Source organism: Echinops telfairi, unplaced genomic scaffold (genome assembly GCF_000313985.2).
Source record: "Echinops telfairi isolate 266 unplaced genomic scaffold, ASM31398v2 ScPeMD7_7427;HRSCAF=8465, whole genome shotgun sequence".
Taxonomy (NCBI): Eukaryota; Metazoa; Chordata; class Mammalia; order Afrosoricida; family Tenrecidae; genus Echinops; species Echinops telfairi.
In genome coordinates, this window is record NW_022111327.1 from 15,675,912 (window position 1) to 15,694,293 (window position 18,382).

Below are 18,382 nucleotides of genomic sequence, written 5' to 3' on the forward strand. Positions count from 1 at the left end.
CCCCAGTCTAGTTGAACACACCACAATAGGTTCATATGAACATTGTAGGGAATTGTTGCAATGAAACCAGTTTTGTTGTTGTTGTGAATTTCAAAATCCTATTACTATGCTATCTCTATTCCTTTCTAAACCAGGGGTTTTGTTCTTGACAATTGCAGCAGTTTAAACATAATATAGGCACTCTTTGACCTTTGCAACAATGATTTACAGGAAATCTTATTACAAAGTAGAGTCATCTGGTGCCAGAATGACAATTTGGGGCAGCTTTGAAAGTATCAGCAAAACAAGTTCTACCATTTAAAATGATGCTCTATATCTTATATAGTAAGCCTAAAGGCACCAAACACATAAACACATGACTTTCATAAGTATCCATAGACATACAAAACTAAGATGTTAATAATGTTAACCTTTATTACTATTTGCCTTACAATACAGGCTGTTTTGGGAATAGATTGCATGATACTAAATGGACTAAGTCTCTTTTTAAAAATTGAAAAGTCATGAAATCCATTTAAATAAAGTTTGTGTAGCAAGCGGAAACATTCAAAATCATTCCATTGAGAAGTGTAAAATATATGCAACTGAGTGCATAATATATACCAGTTGATTGATAATGATTGCATTTTCTTGCATTGAAGGATTAAAGGAAAAATATTGGAAGGACTGAACATTTCTTCTTACCTTTTGAACAACATTATCAATCTATCCAATGAATCACATGACATAAGGCTGTCAGAGAAGGATTGCAATCAGCAGGTCCTTGGCATAGTGAATTACTTGTCAGGTTGCTAGTGGCAAGGTTAGCAGTTTGAAGCCACTAGCTGTGAGAGAAAAGATGAGGATTTCTACTCCTGGGAAGATTTATAGCTCTGGAACCCCGCAAGGGCAGTTCTACCCTGTCCTATAGGGTTGCCATAGCTGGAATCCACCCAGAGTTTAGTTTGGCACACGCCCCTGGAAAGTTGTATAAACAATACAGTTTTTTGAGAACCTTTAAAAATCAAGTTACACAATCAGCTCATACTGGCATATGATTATGTGGTTGTTGCATTGCTAATGCTCTTCAGTGCTTGGGCTTTGGTAGGTGTCAGGAGCAAGCCCTGACATTCGAGTGCTATTTTGGTAACATCTTCAGAGTGAAGTAAGAACAGTGAAAAGGACAGTGCCGACTGGCATTATCACTCAGTCACTGAACATTAAACTTTGTTCTCCACCAAGCTGGCCATGTCCTGACAAGTGCCATTTCTCCACTTGGAGGCAATGATAGGCTCTAAAGAATCAATCTCTCTCTCTCTCTCTCTCTCTCTCTCCCATGATTTCCGAATGAGCTACATTTAACCAGGAATTTGTGGAGGTAGAATCAAAGTTTGGATCTCCCATACACAGGTCACCTGGGTCATTCGCTTTTAAATCAATATAATGAGAGAGATTTTTTTCTCCCATTATCATAAGTTTTGGTTTTTCATATAATTATAATTACAGATTATATTTTAGAGTCGTGAACAGTGTCTAACTGCTTGACCCAGGTTAAAGAATCCTTTAAAACAAAATAATAGTGAGGATCTTGGTGCTATTTTTTAAAATGGTGTTTGTGTATGAAATGGGAGCTGATAACCCACTTAGCTAAGCAGTACGTTCTTTTAGTTCCAGTGCTTTCTGTGAATCAGGAACATGATTTTTGAGGCTATAATGGTGAGCTTTTATTATCACTTTATGTGTTGGAAAGCAATTGTTTCTTTGAGTGGTCTTCTTGCAAGCAAGAATCCTGTCTGTCCTTTGTTTTCCTAACTTCTGCCACAATGTCTAACACATAACAGGTGCTAAGTAAATGTTGCGTGGATGCGTGAATTTAGAGAGAGCAATTTTTAGATCTGTAGCCCTGTGCAAATCTTTCCCATAAGGATGTTGACTTTCTTCTCTTGAAATGTAAGGGATGAAACATATCATAGTTTTGTGAGAGAGTAAGTTATGGCTATATTTCTTATGAAAAGGAATAATCCGAAATCGAGATTCTGGTTCTTGCTTGCTGATAAATACCATGATTCTGGCACAGACTGAAAGTAATTTTAGTAGAAGCAATTTACCAGTGACCAGAATACTTTCGTCATGGTTCATCAAATTGTAATTTGATCAAGAAAATAAGGTTATGATCTGTTCCAAGGCAGTAACTACTCGTAAAGTCGAGTTATTTGACTTCTCTTATGTCCTTTATCACAATGAGGAAAACTATTTTAGAGATATTTGTGTTTTACAGCTAGGATGCCTGCATTTTAGGGAATAATAGGGTTTGTGTATATCGTTCGAAATAAAGGAACTGCTGAATAAGATGAAAGAAAATCTGAGTAGGGCTTAGAAGAAATTAATTAAAAGTGCTCAAGAAATCACCCACATTTACTTATACTCCAAAATGAGATGTATTTGAAAGGCTTCTCATCTAATTGCAAAAGTTTACAAATATTAGCAATCAACTAAATAAGCTTTCTTACATTAAAAATGTTTTCCAAATGGCTTTCACTATTGCTTGTCCAACAATTGAGAAATCATGGCTGTGATTATTATGGAAAACGGTACATATTCAAGGAAAAAACCTGGTAGTTTGCGAGTACATTTTGATTTTGACTAATTTCCTAATTATCACATATATCATGACTAATTTACCTAGAAAATGGCATTACTTACGGAAGGCTGACCAAGAAACCTAGACTGCAAGAATGAGGAACTGCTTGCTTCTGTTTTTTTTCCAGTAAACAGTGTGGCATTGGAAAAGAAATGACTTCCCAAGCTAAAATCAAATCACAGTATGTTGAGAAGCAACACCATAATGTGTATGAAATTCAAAACTTTAACCAGAAGGTCAGCAGTTTGAAACCATCAGCTGCTGCACGAGGGACACACGAGGCGTTCTCACGTCAAGAGTGACAGTCTCAGAAATTCACAGAGCCAGTCCTGTAGGTCTCTATGAGTAGAAATCGACTCGATGCTATGAACAAGGATCAAATCAAACCCTAAGGTATTAAGATGTCTGAGTAGGGGTGGAGAAAGGGGAGAGGAGGAGGAAGATATGTGCCTTCCAGAGATTCAATAGCACTTGTCAGTTGATTGGAAGGATCACAAATCAAAGATGCCCTAAGGATTTTTGATGGTGACAATTGTATTTGAGAACCCAATCTCTCGCATTCATGTATCTCTCAAATGTGTGGCATCTAGGTACTTTGGAGCTTGGGAGCTTGCTTCTAAATGGCTAAGCTTCCAGAAATGGCCATCAAGGACAATGTTGCCACATTCGTTTCATGGTATCTTTGAATAAACCAATTGTCTTTTGCAAACATGATCTATTGGAAGGTTGCATCTCAGAGACTTCCAAATGAAATATCTGGTGGAGATGGCACGAGTGAGAGTAGTAGCATCTGGAGGTTTTTTTTTTTCCAACTTTTACAACCTTGGCCGTTCTCCTCACCTGCCCAGTGACTCTTCTCTCCCCTTGGCTTGTCCACCCCTGCACTCTGTAAGGGAGCAATTATAATGTAGGTTGGGAAACACTAATGTAAAGGATTGTCTGACAGCAAAGGGAGTCCCTAGGTGGTGCACATGGATAAAGCACTCGGCTGCTATCCTAACAATTTGCCACTGATGGCACAGGTCTACTTTGATACAGCTAGAGTCAAAATAAATTGGAGTTGATTCATGGCAACTGGTTGCCTAAAAGGAGGGAAAGGAGTGACTTGCTCTTTATTACTTACTATCCCCTCTCCTTTCCCTAATCGGAGGTGGACAAGGCAGTACTTTCACTGGTTTTTGTTGTGGTTAGGGACTGACAAGTCCGTTCTGACTCATGCTGATTCTACATACAACAAAGCGAAACATTGCCTGGTCGTAGACCCCGCCCCCCCCCAAATGGTTCTGATATTTGAGCCCATTGTTGCAACCACTGTGCCAATCCATCGTGTCGCAGTACTTCATTACCACTGCATAATCCATAGATATTTTCTACCGCACACACACACACACACACACACACACACACAATCTGAAAATGCTTCCATTATCTTCTTTTTAAAAATCCCCATGTAAGTGTCTTGGACATGTGAATGCCTGACACTTACTGAGTCCTTTCATTAGAATGATATGGTTTGCTTCTGTCATTTGTCACTTCCACCCAAGAGCACATACTTTCTGAGACAGAGGCCTTGGGACTCTTAAAAAGCTACACTTAACCCACAACGATGCAAACTCTCCAGTGATTCTTATATTGATTACCAAAGTCACTAGTTAGCTTTCCGGGAAAATATGAGCAATTTTATAAGAGGATAAAACATTTTAGGTAATCAAATATTGTCATGATACGTAAGAATACTTCACAAACAGGACTCTTGCCTTAATGTTTCCGCACCAGGAACAAAGACTCATAAAACTATTTTTAATAGAGTAATTCTTAGTATTCGCATTATCAAATCTCTCTGTGGATAGTTCATTAAATGTCTTTGTAATATGAAACTGAACATGACAGTGATCTTAGTTGAAATGCTTTCATACTAGTATAGTGAAATGGTCAGTCTCGATGGCATTTTAGGAATAAAATCAGCAAGATTGCATTTATATTCTTGGAGTATGATACCTAAATCTGTAAATTGGCGAATGGACTGTGACAGTAAAAACAAAAAAATTGTGTTTTCTAATAATCTGAGTGCTTAAAACTAGTTTCATTATGGTAAGAATTGTATAAGAGGGGTAACTTAAATTCTTATAAGAGCATTAGAACTGAAAATCCAGGGAATCCAGGGCGGATGAGCCCTACAGGACCAGTGGTGTGAGTGGCGAAACAGGGAGGGTAAAGGGAGAATGGGTAGGAAAGAGGGAACCGATTACAGGGAACTATATGTGACCTCCTCCCTGGGGGACAGAGACGTCGGACAGGGCAAGATATGACAAAATACCAATTTATAAACTATCAAGGGCTCACGAGGGAGGGGGGGAAAAATGAGGACCTAATGTCGGGGGTTTAAGTGGAGAGAAAATGTTTTGAGAATGATGTACAAATGCGCTCTACACAATTGATGTGTGTATGGATTGCGATAACAGTTGTATGAGCCCCTAATAAAATGTTTAAAAATAAAAAGAGCGTTTTCTGGGGCAAGAGAAAGCAATGACAAGGTAGAAAATTACAAAAGGAAAATACTTTTAATCTGAAAATTTATATTCAATTTAGACTCTTGACTTCTATAGACTCCACATATCTGAGACAAAGAGCTTAAGAGAGTAGCTCAATGCCCATCCTAAGATTTGATTTTTGTATCACTTTCCCTTGTCTTATAAAGACCGGCTATTATATTATTATATTAAGACATATTGTTATTATGGTACTCATTATTCCCCACATCCATTGAAGTGATGAAAGTTGCCTTCAGGTCATTACAAAATCAAAATTGAGATTTGCTATATGTATTTTAGGCTTAAAGACAGAGTTTCAGAGACTTTTAAATTGCCAATTATATTTCTTAAAACATGGAATGCCACAGCTATTATTTTCTAAATTTAAATATTATTCTCCCTCCCCCCCCCCACACACACAATGTTTCCTTTTAAAGGAGAAACTTAAGACCTAGTTTTAAGTACCTAAGACCTGGTCATGAGTTGTGACTGTGAAGTTGACTATAATTGAGAAATTCTGCAAAGACAGAGAAGGAAGGGATTTTCACCACTTGATTAATGATTCTCCTGTTTCCAAAGGGATTTGTTTCAGTGATTTCTAATTAGTTTTGAATTTGTGGAATTGGCCTTTATAATAAACTCTGAAATTGGACAACTCAGATGTTTGAATATTTAATAAATAGAAATTAAAGGCAGGCGAATGCCCACTTTTTAAATAGCAAACGTTTCCTTTGAAACACACCATCGCCCAATAGTCAGATTTCAAAGTAGTGAGCTCTAAGTCATGGGAGTAAAATGGGATCTTAGTGAACGAATCCACTGGAAGCAAAGCCTCTTTCAAGAAAGTTGGCTTGCTATTGAATGGTGTTGGGGTGCATTCCAGTTTCTTTATCTGGGGATTGAGGAAAGCCAAGACAAATTCACTGTTGCAGGTACAGTTAGACTTCTGAATTGGCAGGCAGATGCTGGCTGTATTGTGGCTTTTCCTTTCAGAATCATTCAGAGTCACTTGGATTCCAGCTATTTCCTCTGTGTAGACAGCGATGGGAACATATATACTTAGTACTACCTCCCTACCACTACCATTTGGGCATTCCCTCCCCTCAGACAGCCTTTTAAGGCAACGGAGCTTCAACTTAGTTTTTAATATAGTACATATATAACCAACCCCTAGAAATATATTTCTTTCATTCTATCTATCATCTATCATCTATCTATCTATCTATCTATCTATCTATCTATCTATCTATCTATCTATCTATCTATCTATCTATCCATCTATCATCTAATCTAATCTATGTATCTTACTTTCACCAGAATATACCAACTTCATAAGTTGAAGACTCACATAAGGCTAGGTATAGCCTGAGATTGGATGTAATTTAATCGATGAAGGGAGCCTAAAGTCTTGAAATACAGGAGGTAGAGAGTGCAAATATTAATTTTGAGCCTTTTCAGGGATGTGATTGAGCTCTTCAGTGAAAATGCTTCGGAGTTTGGATAATTAACTTTCATCCTACTCTAGCTCGAGTGTCATTTGTCATTCCATTTGTCTAGCCCAATTCTCTGATCTGTGGTATAGCACTATTTCTGTGACTGTGACATTACGCTTTGCAAGTCAGAAGAAGCTGTTCTTTTAAGTGCTGATATCAGTAATGTATCTTTACTTTGATTTAAAGAAGTTTCCGTAAAATTGATCTAAGTAATATTATGGGCTATGCCACCTCCATATTTATTATATGTGGTGGGAGAATGGCGAGAAAGATTTTAGAATTGGTATTTTCTAAGAAGTAGAGTGATAATGTGAATAGTCTTGCTAACATACAAAATGCATTGGAAAGTGCTTTGTTGAAGTTGCAATTAGCTTCAAATTTAGCACCCTATCATTTGATCTCCCTTATGATCCATTTAAATGTCTTCCACTTTTTAATATTTTCTGCTTTCTTTTTTATTGAGGTTTTTATCTGTTTTAATTTGTTGTTCTTGTTAGTTTTCTGGGGTTTTTAAAATGTTTTTCTGTGTTTGAAATCCATGATAGGTAAATCTATAGAGACAGTAATTGGATTACTGGTTCCTTGGAAGTAAGAGAGGTTGTGGGGAAATGGATAGCTAATAATGAGTACAATAATGAAGAAAATGTTCTAAAACCTATTGTGATGATGACTGTACAAGTCTTCTTGATGTGATTGAACTATTTATTTGTATGATATGTGAATTATGTGCCAATATAACTGATGGGGGAAATAGTAGAGTGGTAAAATACATAATTTTGTAATGAATGTAGATAACCTGAAAATTACTTGCCTGTAACAGGATTTGTCACTTGGATATCTTCCTTGTGTGTGTAAATTAGGAATGGATAGATGAATTGCTTTATGACCTCTATCTATTGTTTGCTACTTTTAGTTTAGGTTGGGTGTAATGGGAGCAATGTGGGCTCTCATATCAGACTTGGGTTCAAATCTAGGTACTTATGGTGGGGGCTTAAACTCTCTGAGCTTCAGTTCCCTGTCTTTAAAATGGGACTGTTATGAGGATTAAGTAACACACTAGAAGATACCTGGTCCCTTGTCTAGTTATAGCAGGTGCTGGGGAAATGCTCTTATTCCTCTTTTAAAAGCAACATCAGCTTTTTACTAGTATGATTTCAGTTTCAAGGTGGTGGATGTATATACATACAAGAGGCCTGTGCATTTGCCTCTTTACTTTGGAAAAAATCATTTTACAGCCTGACCTTATCACCTGGATTAGCGCCACCCCCTTTTTTTTTACGCACTCTGGTATAGCTGCAGCAGGAAAAAAAAGGCTTAGAAAGATTAGGAGGTATTTTAGATTACCCATGATAAAACATTTCTGTTGGTGAAATAATTGCCAGTAGACAATAATTTAATTATATTTATGTCATTAAGAAAATACAAGTAACTAACCAAGCATTGTCTTTCTTGATCCCTCCAAGCAAACACTTGATAAAAGCAGATGTATTCTTATTGGGCCTTATTAGAAGAAGTCGCTGTGATACTTAGAGTTTCCTTAGGGAATGAGATGGGAAATCATATGAGTGAGGACACTGTTTTTAAAATTTTAAGGTTTAAGGTCCTCCCCCCCAGTGAAAATACAAGGCTCACTTTGTGCATGTTAAGTTACTTTACTAGTTGAAAAATGTGTTTCGGATTTTTTAACCTTTTCCCCTCTATTTTTCTTAATAGAAGTTTTGCCTCTGTGTGTGTGTGGTGTGTGTGTGTGTGTGTGTGTGTGTGTGTGTGTGTGAGAGAGAGAGAGAGAGAGAGAGAGAGCGCTATCTCACATAATTTGGAGGACAGGTGGAAAAGGGGAGGTAAAATTCTAACTTTTTTGAGGTAGGAAAAACCCGTTGTCTTTAGATTTCTGTGCAATGTCTATAGGAAAACAAATAGAAAATTACTTTTATCATCTTAAATTGTTAATTTTTGGTCCAGGGTGGAAGGAAATATCTTGACAGATTTAGCACAGAAATTCAATTGCGTGTGAGAACAGGTGGTTTAGTTTCTCCTCCACCTGCCATGCAAGCTCATCACCAGAAATGATGCATTTAACAAATGCTTCTGTGAGCAGACATTTCTCTTTCTGAGCTAGGGCGGGGGTGGGGTGGGGGTGGCTCGGGGGGAGTGAATGGAGGGGGTGTGCTTCTTTGAAGAAAGATTTGTTCTTGATTTTCTTTTGAACTTGTGAGTTTGAGAAGGAAAGTATATAATTGTAATTATTTGCAGAGAGACTGGTGACAGAAACCATGAGCCGGGGTCTTGATTAACCAACCCATTTTGTGATATTGTTATATATTCAAGGATTTTAAAAAAATCTTTGTCTTGTTGTTGCCACTCATTTAGACTGACTTTCCCTTAATATTTATACTCTGGGGACTTACACGATTTGTCCCATAGTTTGGACACGAATTCAGAGGCCACTCTCTTATGACAGTGGACTGATGTGATTTGAAAACATTGCTGATTGTAACCTCCTGTAATGAAATGGTAACAAGCCAAGAGAAGTGTTAAGAAATGAATTAGGAACCAAAATGGAGAAAAGATGAAGTTGCTTCTTATTTTCCCTTCAAAAATGAAAAGCAATACAGACAAACCCAGAGCACTACCTGACCCCCTATTCTGATGGATTTTAGGAAGTAATTTTTGATAGTGCACATATTCCACTTTCGTCTTGTAGCCATGGGGGTATTGACGTGCAATTTGTTGTGGGCGAGAAGTTAGTGTTGGTTGGGACACATAAACTCTCTATCAGGAAAAGTCTTGTTTCACCATATTTTAATTTTTTATTATTAAATCATTTTATTGGGGGCTCTCAGCTCTTATCACAAGCCATTCATGTACACATTGTGTCAAGCACATTTGTACATTTGTTGCCATCATCATTTTGAAAGCGTTTTCTTTCTACTTGAGCCCTTGATATCACCTCCTCATTTTTCCATCCCTCTCCCACCCTTTCTCCCTCATGAACCCTTGATATATTATTATTTCTTTCATATCTTACATCATCCGTTGTCCCTTTTCACACACTTTTCTGTTGTTCATCCCCCTGGGTGGGAGGGCTATATGTAGATCATTGTAATGGATTCCCACTTTCACCCCCCACAGTCCCCCTACCCTCATGGTATTTCTATTCTCATTATTGGTCCTGAGGGGTTTATATGTCCTGGATTCCCTGTGTTGTGGGTTCTTATCTGTTTCACTATATTTTCATGCTAATATCAACCACCAAGAAGCAAAAAATGCCCCCCTTTCAACTTGACAATGATATTTGACCTCAGGTAGCTTTTTTTTATTTTTTATTTTTTTCCCTCAGGTAGCTTTTTAATGAAAGAGCTCTTAACTGCTAATCGAAAGATTGGTTGTTCAAACCCACCCAGCAGCTCTCAAAGATTACTGTCTAGAAAACCATATGGATTCAGTTGTAATCTGTCACATGTGGTCTCTGTGAGTAAAAAAATCGGTTTAATGGCACCTAAAAACAACAAGAGCTTTCTCTGTATCATAAACTTGATGCTTTCAGTGATAGAAATTAGGACAATGGGATGTTCATTTTATGTTTCAAGGCATTAGCTCATCTTTTAAGTACAGAATACTATGTTCAGGGTAATCCCCCCACCAAATGATGGAATTCTGGGATACTCTTTTTCCTCAATACCAATAAACACATTTTCTGTAGTGAATTTTGTGAGTATAGAGTTCTTTATACAAACTCTAGCAAAATATTAATTCTACGGACCTCTTCACTGTAGACAGTCTATCTGAACCAAATCAATAGAACACTCTTGCTGTGGTTCTTCTACAAGGGCATAGACGTAAACATTACATGATCTTGTGTTGTCCTGGTGTTCTCTGTGAAAAAGAAAGATGTTTGTTCATTTGATGATTTTAACATTTCCTTGAGAAAAAAAACAAACATTTGGATTAACAGTGCCACCCAGGCGGCAGGGACTTAATACGTGTTTGCACTAACAATTTTGAGCACATTCGTTCTACTCTTTGATCATTTTATTGGTTCCAAGATGAAATCTTTGTTTCAATTTGCATACTTTGGAATACAAGTGAGGTTTGACATTTTTCTCCCAGTTAACTTCTATTTGTGTAATGCATGCTCCTATCATTTGTACATGTCTCTCTCAGAATGTGTCTTTAACATATGAATGTTTTGATGGGCGATTACAATGTTGGTATGATCTTATTAACATAGGACAGCCACTTATTCCTTCCTCGCTCCGTCTTCAACGAATGGTTCAAAAAGTGCCGGCAGCAGTGGTCCACTTGAAAATGTAGCTGCTCTGTTTGACCCTCCTTTTGGAGAGACTTTTCCAAGAACAATCAGACATCGCTTCTACCTTTTGCACAATAATCTTCGAAAAAGTCATTGTTGTCATTGGAAATGGCAAAACTGGCTGATTCATGCACAATTTGTGAAAGATTGCTTTCATGACCTGTGCTTGGCCATTATTTACAAAACAAGATGTGTCCAGAAAAATGAAGCTTTCTATTCCCATAAAGTGTTACAGGCAAGGAAACCTACAGGGGGTGTTTGACCCTGTCACCTTGAGTTGAAATCAACTCGATGTTAGTGAGTTTAGGCTATGTATATATTTTTTGAGTGGGTATGTGGTGGAGGCATAGCAGCGATATGCAGATACTAATGGAGCCCTGGTGGTGTAGTAGTTAAACTTTGGACTGTAATTCACGTGGTTGGCAGTTCAAAACCAACAGCAGCTCTGCTAGAGAAAGACTAGGTTTTCTCCTGTAAGCAGTTACAGTCTCAGAAACCCATGGGTTTTCTGAACCTTGACTCGATGGGAATGAGTATTGTGTCGTTGAAAGTTGTTGAGAGAGAGATTGAATTCATACAAAGATATTCAGTAAATCCAAGTTCTCCTGTGAAAAGTATTATCGAGTGGACAGAATATGGTTAGGATTTGCCAGATTCTAACATAGCGTAGAAAAATGAACCTACATAAGAGAATTAAGACAGTATTATTCTTATATGAGCTTATTTAAAACTAAGCCTTTGGCTGTATAATTGTCTTATAAACTTCAAAGTCATTATTATCTTATCTGTTGTAAACACATTATTTGTGAAATTGATGGATCAGAGGAAATAAAGGCATTCTGTTAGGTAGGAATAACACAATTAGTGGTAATTAATAGTCCTAATGTGTTTGCTCACTGCCAGCACACCGCAGAGAATCAATTCTAGAACTGGGAAGCTGTTTAGAATATGAAATTGCTTAATTTAAGGGAAAAATCCGGTGGTAGATGACCTTTCTAAATCAGTGTTTCTCAAGTTTTGGTCCTATTGCCAGTTTTACTTAAAATCTCTATTTTAGGGACTCTCCTGTGCGTACAAGGTTATTTATCAGCACAACTAGCCTATTCTACAAACAAGACAAGAGCATCACCCCCCCCACACACACACACAACCAGTTGTGATGATTATTATTGTAAAATTTCCCTGACAATTAAGCCCCACTGTTTGTATCAATAGCATCCAGCACTACAGGATTGATTTTAGAGAGTGAATAATTCAGGTAATGTGATATGGAGTTAGCCTATATAGGCTCAATATTCCTCTCTGAAAAATGCTTTAAAAATTAGTACTATTGGCTAATCAGGGCAATATTAACAGAAGATTTTTATGCCCCAGGGGGATGGTCGATAAGACTCTACCATAAATTAACAAGGAGTTTTGAGCCAAACGCAGATAAAACAAATATAGATCAAAAAATGGGCTTTGGGTTCACACTAAATCCTAGCTCCAACTTAGAACAATTAGTTCTTACATCATGGCCCTGCTCAATATGCTCCCTCAGGAAGGGAGCACAGAAGATATGGGTGCTATAGCAAAAGGTAGTGAAGAAATTAGATGGTGCCCGGCTATCACATAAAATAGCGTCTGGGGTCTTAAAGCCTTGTCTTCAAACAAGCAGCCTTCTAAGTGAGATGTCAACTAAGTCCACATGGAAGAAGACCACCATCATCAGTCACCGAAGGACTGTAAATCACATAATCCGAAATTGAAGGAGGGATTAGGATCAGAGTTTAAATCGTGAGAATCTGGTTTGCAGAAGGCTATGAATGGTGGTGAGATCCCAAGAAACATCTGTGAGAATTACATAGGAAATAAACCTCCAGTTATCCCCCTCTATCCAAAATTGAGGGATGGGAGGAAAGTGGCTATTAAACAGAGTACATTGGCGAGATGAGTATAGAAGGTCACAGGGATAAACATGACATGAACTGTTAACCTTGTCAGTTAATACCCCTTCTGATACACGCTGGACCTGATCTGGTTTTCAACGTGTTCTGTGTTTTCGTTTGTTTTGTTTTAGTTTGTTCTAATTAGGATTTACCTCAGATGTGTTATGTCCTTGAGGGGCATCCTCTAAGTTGTGTTAAATGTTTTTCTGATTTTAGGTATATGAAACCCAGGATTGATGAACCTGTAAGGGCAGCAAGTAGAATAAAGGTTTCGGGGGGTGGGAGGTTACATTGGTGATGGTGGGTGGTGTGGGTAAAAGGGAGCTGATGTCAAGGAGTCCAGGAAGGAAAACAATGTTTGGAAACTGATTGTGGTAGCAATTGTACACCACTGTTGGACGTGATTGTACTATGGAACGATGTGATATATGTATCAACTCCCAGTGAAAAATACATTTAAAAATATTTCCATACTTCGCTAAATGTCTTCTTGTGGGTGTGGGTGGAGGGTATTGCTTTTTCCAATCTCAAGGGGCAAATTAGAATGGTCTCATAGGATTTCCAAAGTTGTACATTTTTACAAAAGCCCACAGCCACATCTTTCTCCCACTGACCACCTGGTGGGTTCCAGCAGCCAACACTTTGGTTAGCAACCCAGCGCTTAAACCACAGCTCCACAGAGCCGTCGGTCTCTTTGTTAACTGTAGCTATGTGATTGGGCTAAAAGAAAGCTTTTGAAAATGTCATGTGTTTTTGGAATTAGTTTCGTTTGATATAATTGTACCCTAAGGATTGCAAAGGGGTGTCACTTCCTTGCAATATTGAAGAACAATCCCTCTTTCCAGCCAGTCATTAACTTCATGAAAAGGAGACAGGAGAGCGTATTGACTCAGCTAAGGAGGTTGACAAGGCATGTCCTGTTACCGATGCAGAAATAATAAGGAGTGTTTTGAATGTTAAAAAGTCACACAATGCTGATAAAAAGTCTTGACAGTGAAGGCTTCTACAGCTTTTGAAGTAACTAATTAGCAGAAAACTAGCCATATTTTGTTGCCAAGAAAAGGCTGCACTTTCACTTAAAAAAGTTCAGGGAAGAGACAAGTGACAAGTAAACATATTGTTATCTAGAGTTTGTTTGAAAAAAGGAATTTCCAGGATATGTCACGGGAGCAATGTGGTTTCAGATTCACTCCTGTCGCTTTCACAGCTTGGTCTATAAAAACTGATAATTGATGGTCATTTAAGCATTGCATGATACAGAAATATCTTTTGAATGATCCATAAAAAATAGAATTCTGTCTTCATTCAGAGAATATATACTAAGCCTCCCATGGGCCAGGTTCTGCCCTGGGAATACAGAACGTAATAAAACAGTTTGCTTGAATAGCCTTTTAGAATACTTCTAGATGAATGGGAATTTTCTGGTTAGAGGTACCAATCACCATCAAATCTAGTTCTCACTTTTCCAATTTATTCTTTAATTTTAAATGCCTGTCCATAGAAGTTGTTTAAAAGCTTATGTGTTTCTGTGTGTATAATGTATACTTTGTGTGTGTGTGTGTGTGCATGTGTGACTATAGGTATGCCTGCCACATCTGTGTTTATGTATTTCAGTTATGAAAAGATTTCTGAAAATCTAGTGGAGGGCTATGTCCATTTTCTTTTATGCTGATTAAAATCCTATTTAAATGATTCTCTTCTTTATTAAGTATCTATGGGAGCTGAATTAAACATGGTTATGTATTATTAATTCATTTTTGGTTATACTGCGGCACTAATAGCATTAAGAAGAATCGACATGCCCCTTAAGGCCAGACTTTGTGCTAATTATTGCAGGATTTAAAGTCATTTGGTTGTTGTCAGAATTCAAAAAGCAGGACCTACCTTAAAATTATGGTAGGCTTCAAGCTATTTTTTCTTGTTAAAATTAATCAACTCTGATGATAGGTATGAGAGGAAAGAAAAGTGGAATATTTTTGCTAATAGCTTAGAGTTAGAAAAGCAAAAAAATAGCAAACTGTGGAATGTTACATAAAGACAAATGAATAAATGAAGATTTCTAACACTTGATAACACATTCTCCCTCCTTTTCCCCTAATGTTCATTGTAGCAGTCTACATCATAAATATACATAGCCATTCAGAACCCTGGGCTCTTACCCTTAGATCATCTAGCAGCCAAGCTAGCAATATCAGCATAAAAAAATAAAACATGTCCACTTTGCGCACGTATGAAATATTTCATGGTGGTCTTGAGTGCTGTGATGGTTCATTAGGCACAATTCTTAGTGTTGTCTAATTGATGTCTTTAGGTTCCCTATGAAGCTAACTGACCGGCTGACCATAGGGTCTCCAATGCTGTGTTATGACTCCTGAAAAAAAATATTGTTGTAATTATATGTGTGCACCGTTTGAGTTTCCCTTTTTATGATCAATTTCTTTGAAAAAATGGAACTGGAACTGTTTTGCTGAAAAATTCCAAAATGTTCAATGAGTGATACTGGTGGGAAAAGGAATAGCTTTAGCTGTAGCGTTTTCTCACTGGGGGCTCATTAGAGCTATAATGAATGACCTCCTCCCTGGGGGACAGACAACCGAAAAGTGGGTGAAGGGAGACGTCGGACAGGGCAAGATATGACAAAATACCCATTTATAAACTATCAAGGGCTCATGCGGGAGGGGGGAGCAGGGAGGGAGGGGAAAAATGAGGACCTAATGTCGGGGGTTTAAATGGAGAGAAAATGTTTTGAGAAACGATGTACAAATGCGCTTTACACAATTGATGTGTGTATGGATTGGGATAACAGTTGTATGAGCCCCCAATAAAATGTTAAAGAAGAAAAAAAAAAGAAAAAGAACTATAATGAATGACTGAAGCAGGAATAATATGTACATATATCACAGTTCATTTTGGACTATTCAATGAGAATTTTGGAACTGAAATTAGACTAGACCTAGATTGAGATTCCAGTCTTTAATAGCTTTATGACCTTGTGTAAGTTATTTACATTTTCTGTAACTCATTTCCCCCATGTCCTTTATAAAAGAGATGCTAATACTACCTATTGTTTGATGGTTAAATGGTTCATATTTTCACTCTGTTGTGCACTGGGTCGCTATGGGTCATAACTTACTCGATGACACCCAATAAACAACAATAATAGTATCTATTGCATTAGATTGTTTTAAGGATTAAATGAGGCAATGTGTGACAAAATCTTAGTAAGTGCCCGCTACACAGGGCCTATTCAGTCAATAAAGGGTAGCTGTGATTTTTATCTTTCTAAGATCAGGTGTTCCAAACTCACTTAAACTGCAAATAGCAAAATCTGATGGTATTGCTAGCCCTTGTGGTGTAGCTGCTAACTACAAAGGCTGTGGTTTGAATCCACCATCCACTCTGTGGGGGAAAGACGGGGCTGTCTACTCTGGTGACGTCTCAGAAACTCACAGGGGCAGTTCTACGTTGTTCTACAGGATTACTATGTGTCAGGATATACTCACTGGCGGTGAAGTTGATTTTTTCGTTTGATGGCTTTGCTACCCAGGCAGTAAAAGATCAGAAGCAATTACTATGGCTCTAAAAACCATTTTGATCATAGTTTTGAAACAGCTTTTACCACAATTTCTCAGTTCCTTACTTTTTCTGACCTTAGATTTTTTCCCTCACAAATGTGTATATCTTCCATGCTATAGAGTGATAAGACCCTAAAATAGAGTGAAAGGAAATTCAGAATATTCTGGAGTCAGATGATTGATAAGAGTGACAGGTTATTTCTCTAAATAATCTTGTCATTGTAAATGATATGACATATTTTCATTTTTTTATCTTTCTTTCTGCTTCTTCCTTATTTTCAGATCTCTGGTGGAAGAGGAAGACCAGCACATGAAATTATCCCTTGGAAGCAGCGAGATGGGCCTCTCATCCCATTTGCAGTCTTCCAAGGCAGGAGCTACACGCATCTTTACCAGCAACACCCATAGTTCTGTGGTGTTACAAGTAATCCCAACTTTTCCTTTTTTTCCCAGTATTTATATGGCTTTAAAAACCCAGTGGGGGAGAAATCTTGAGGGCCAGTTGTGATGGGTATGTTCCTGATGATTTTTTAAAAAATCGTTCTTGGTTTTGTTTACAAAAGGTCGGTCCTGTTATCACGCTGTTTCATACAGAATACCTTATCTGGCAACATTGACTTTCCATTGGACATTTGCCAAAGTAAAATCACAAGGTCCCGCCACCAAAGTTTTAATCGCTCACTCATAATCTTTTTTTGTTATCCCAATCAGCATAGTTGAAAAGACCACACTGTTGTGGTGGTGTATCAGCCCATATTGACAATAGTGGGCGTGAGAGTAAGAGTGTGGACTGCTGGATGCCAACACTTTGTTAGCTGTGCGAAGGCATGACAACAACAGCAACAAGAAGACTGTAGAAGGTTCAAAGCACAGCAAGTTGGAGCTATTTAGCATAAGGATTAGGAGATCTGGTGGCTTGTCTCCGTACGAGAAAGACCTAGTGACCCATTTCTGTAAAGATTATAGTCAAGAACACCCTCTGAAGCAATTCTACTCTGTCATATGGATTCACTTTGAGTTGGAATCCATTTGATCTCACTCAACAATAACAGCAGAAGGATCCACAGCCCATGCGATTTTGAGCTCTGTTTATATTCCCTGACCTCGGTGGTCATTGCTGATTTGAGAACACCACGATACTGGATGTCTAGAAACTGCTGTATTATATTCGTATTCTCTCTTCAGTAGTAGTATAAAGAAAATATGAAGGGCCTTCTAAAACTTTGTTAAAAAATTCCTTTGCCTTTTTAAAAAAAAATCATTGACATTTCATCTTCATATCGTACAATTCAGTAGTTCAATCGTATCAAGAAGAGTTGTACAGTCATTATCACAATCAATTTTTGAACATTTTTCTTCTTTGTACTCATTATTCTTAGTGTAATTATTTTTGTAATTGTGGCAAAAATAGACACAAAAATTGTCCAATTCAACTTTCGCACATATTGTCCAATTTCAACTTTGCCATTGATGATATTCTTCGTGTGCAATGGTTATTGATATCCTTTCCTAAATTATTCTACCATTATTAACATAAACTTCGTGTCCCCTAAACAAAAACTCTTCCTCCTTCCTCCTTGGTAACCACTGGTCAGCTTTTTCTTGATATAAAATTCAGACATCATATACTTCCATAGTTGTAGGTTTTAAAGAGTTGTATATACATCTTCACAATCAGTTCTAGTGCTCCCTCGCCCTTCCAGCATTCATTGTGTGCTCCTCAATTCCCCTCCCTCGCTCCCCCTCCCCTGCTTGTCGATAAACCATGTTTGTATGCGTCCACTCCCTCTGTATTTCATTAACTGGCAAACCCAATAGAAACAATAAAAAACAAAACCAAAGTGAAACAGAAAGAAAAAAAAAGGATATACAGATAAAGTAGAATAAAGAGTGAGAAAGAAAAATCCGCCAATAATATTTAAA

At 37.6% G+C, this 18,382-nt stretch overlaps 1 protein-coding gene across 7 annotated transcripts in view; it reads left to right on the forward strand.

The window, feature by feature from the left end:
* KLHL13 (kelch like family member 13) overlaps positions 1 to 18,382 on the forward strand; it is a 204,177-nt gene that overhangs the window by 143,038 nt on the left and 42,757 nt on the right. For all 7 annotated transcript variants that reach the window (XM_045298582.1, XM_004710083.2, XM_045298583.1 and 4 more), the window contains one exon: positions 16,742 to 16,883. In XM_045298582.1, the coding sequence (XP_045154517.1) occupies positions 16,742 to 16,883 (142 nt within the window). The remainder of the gene's footprint in view (positions 1 to 16,741; positions 16,884 to 18,382) is intronic.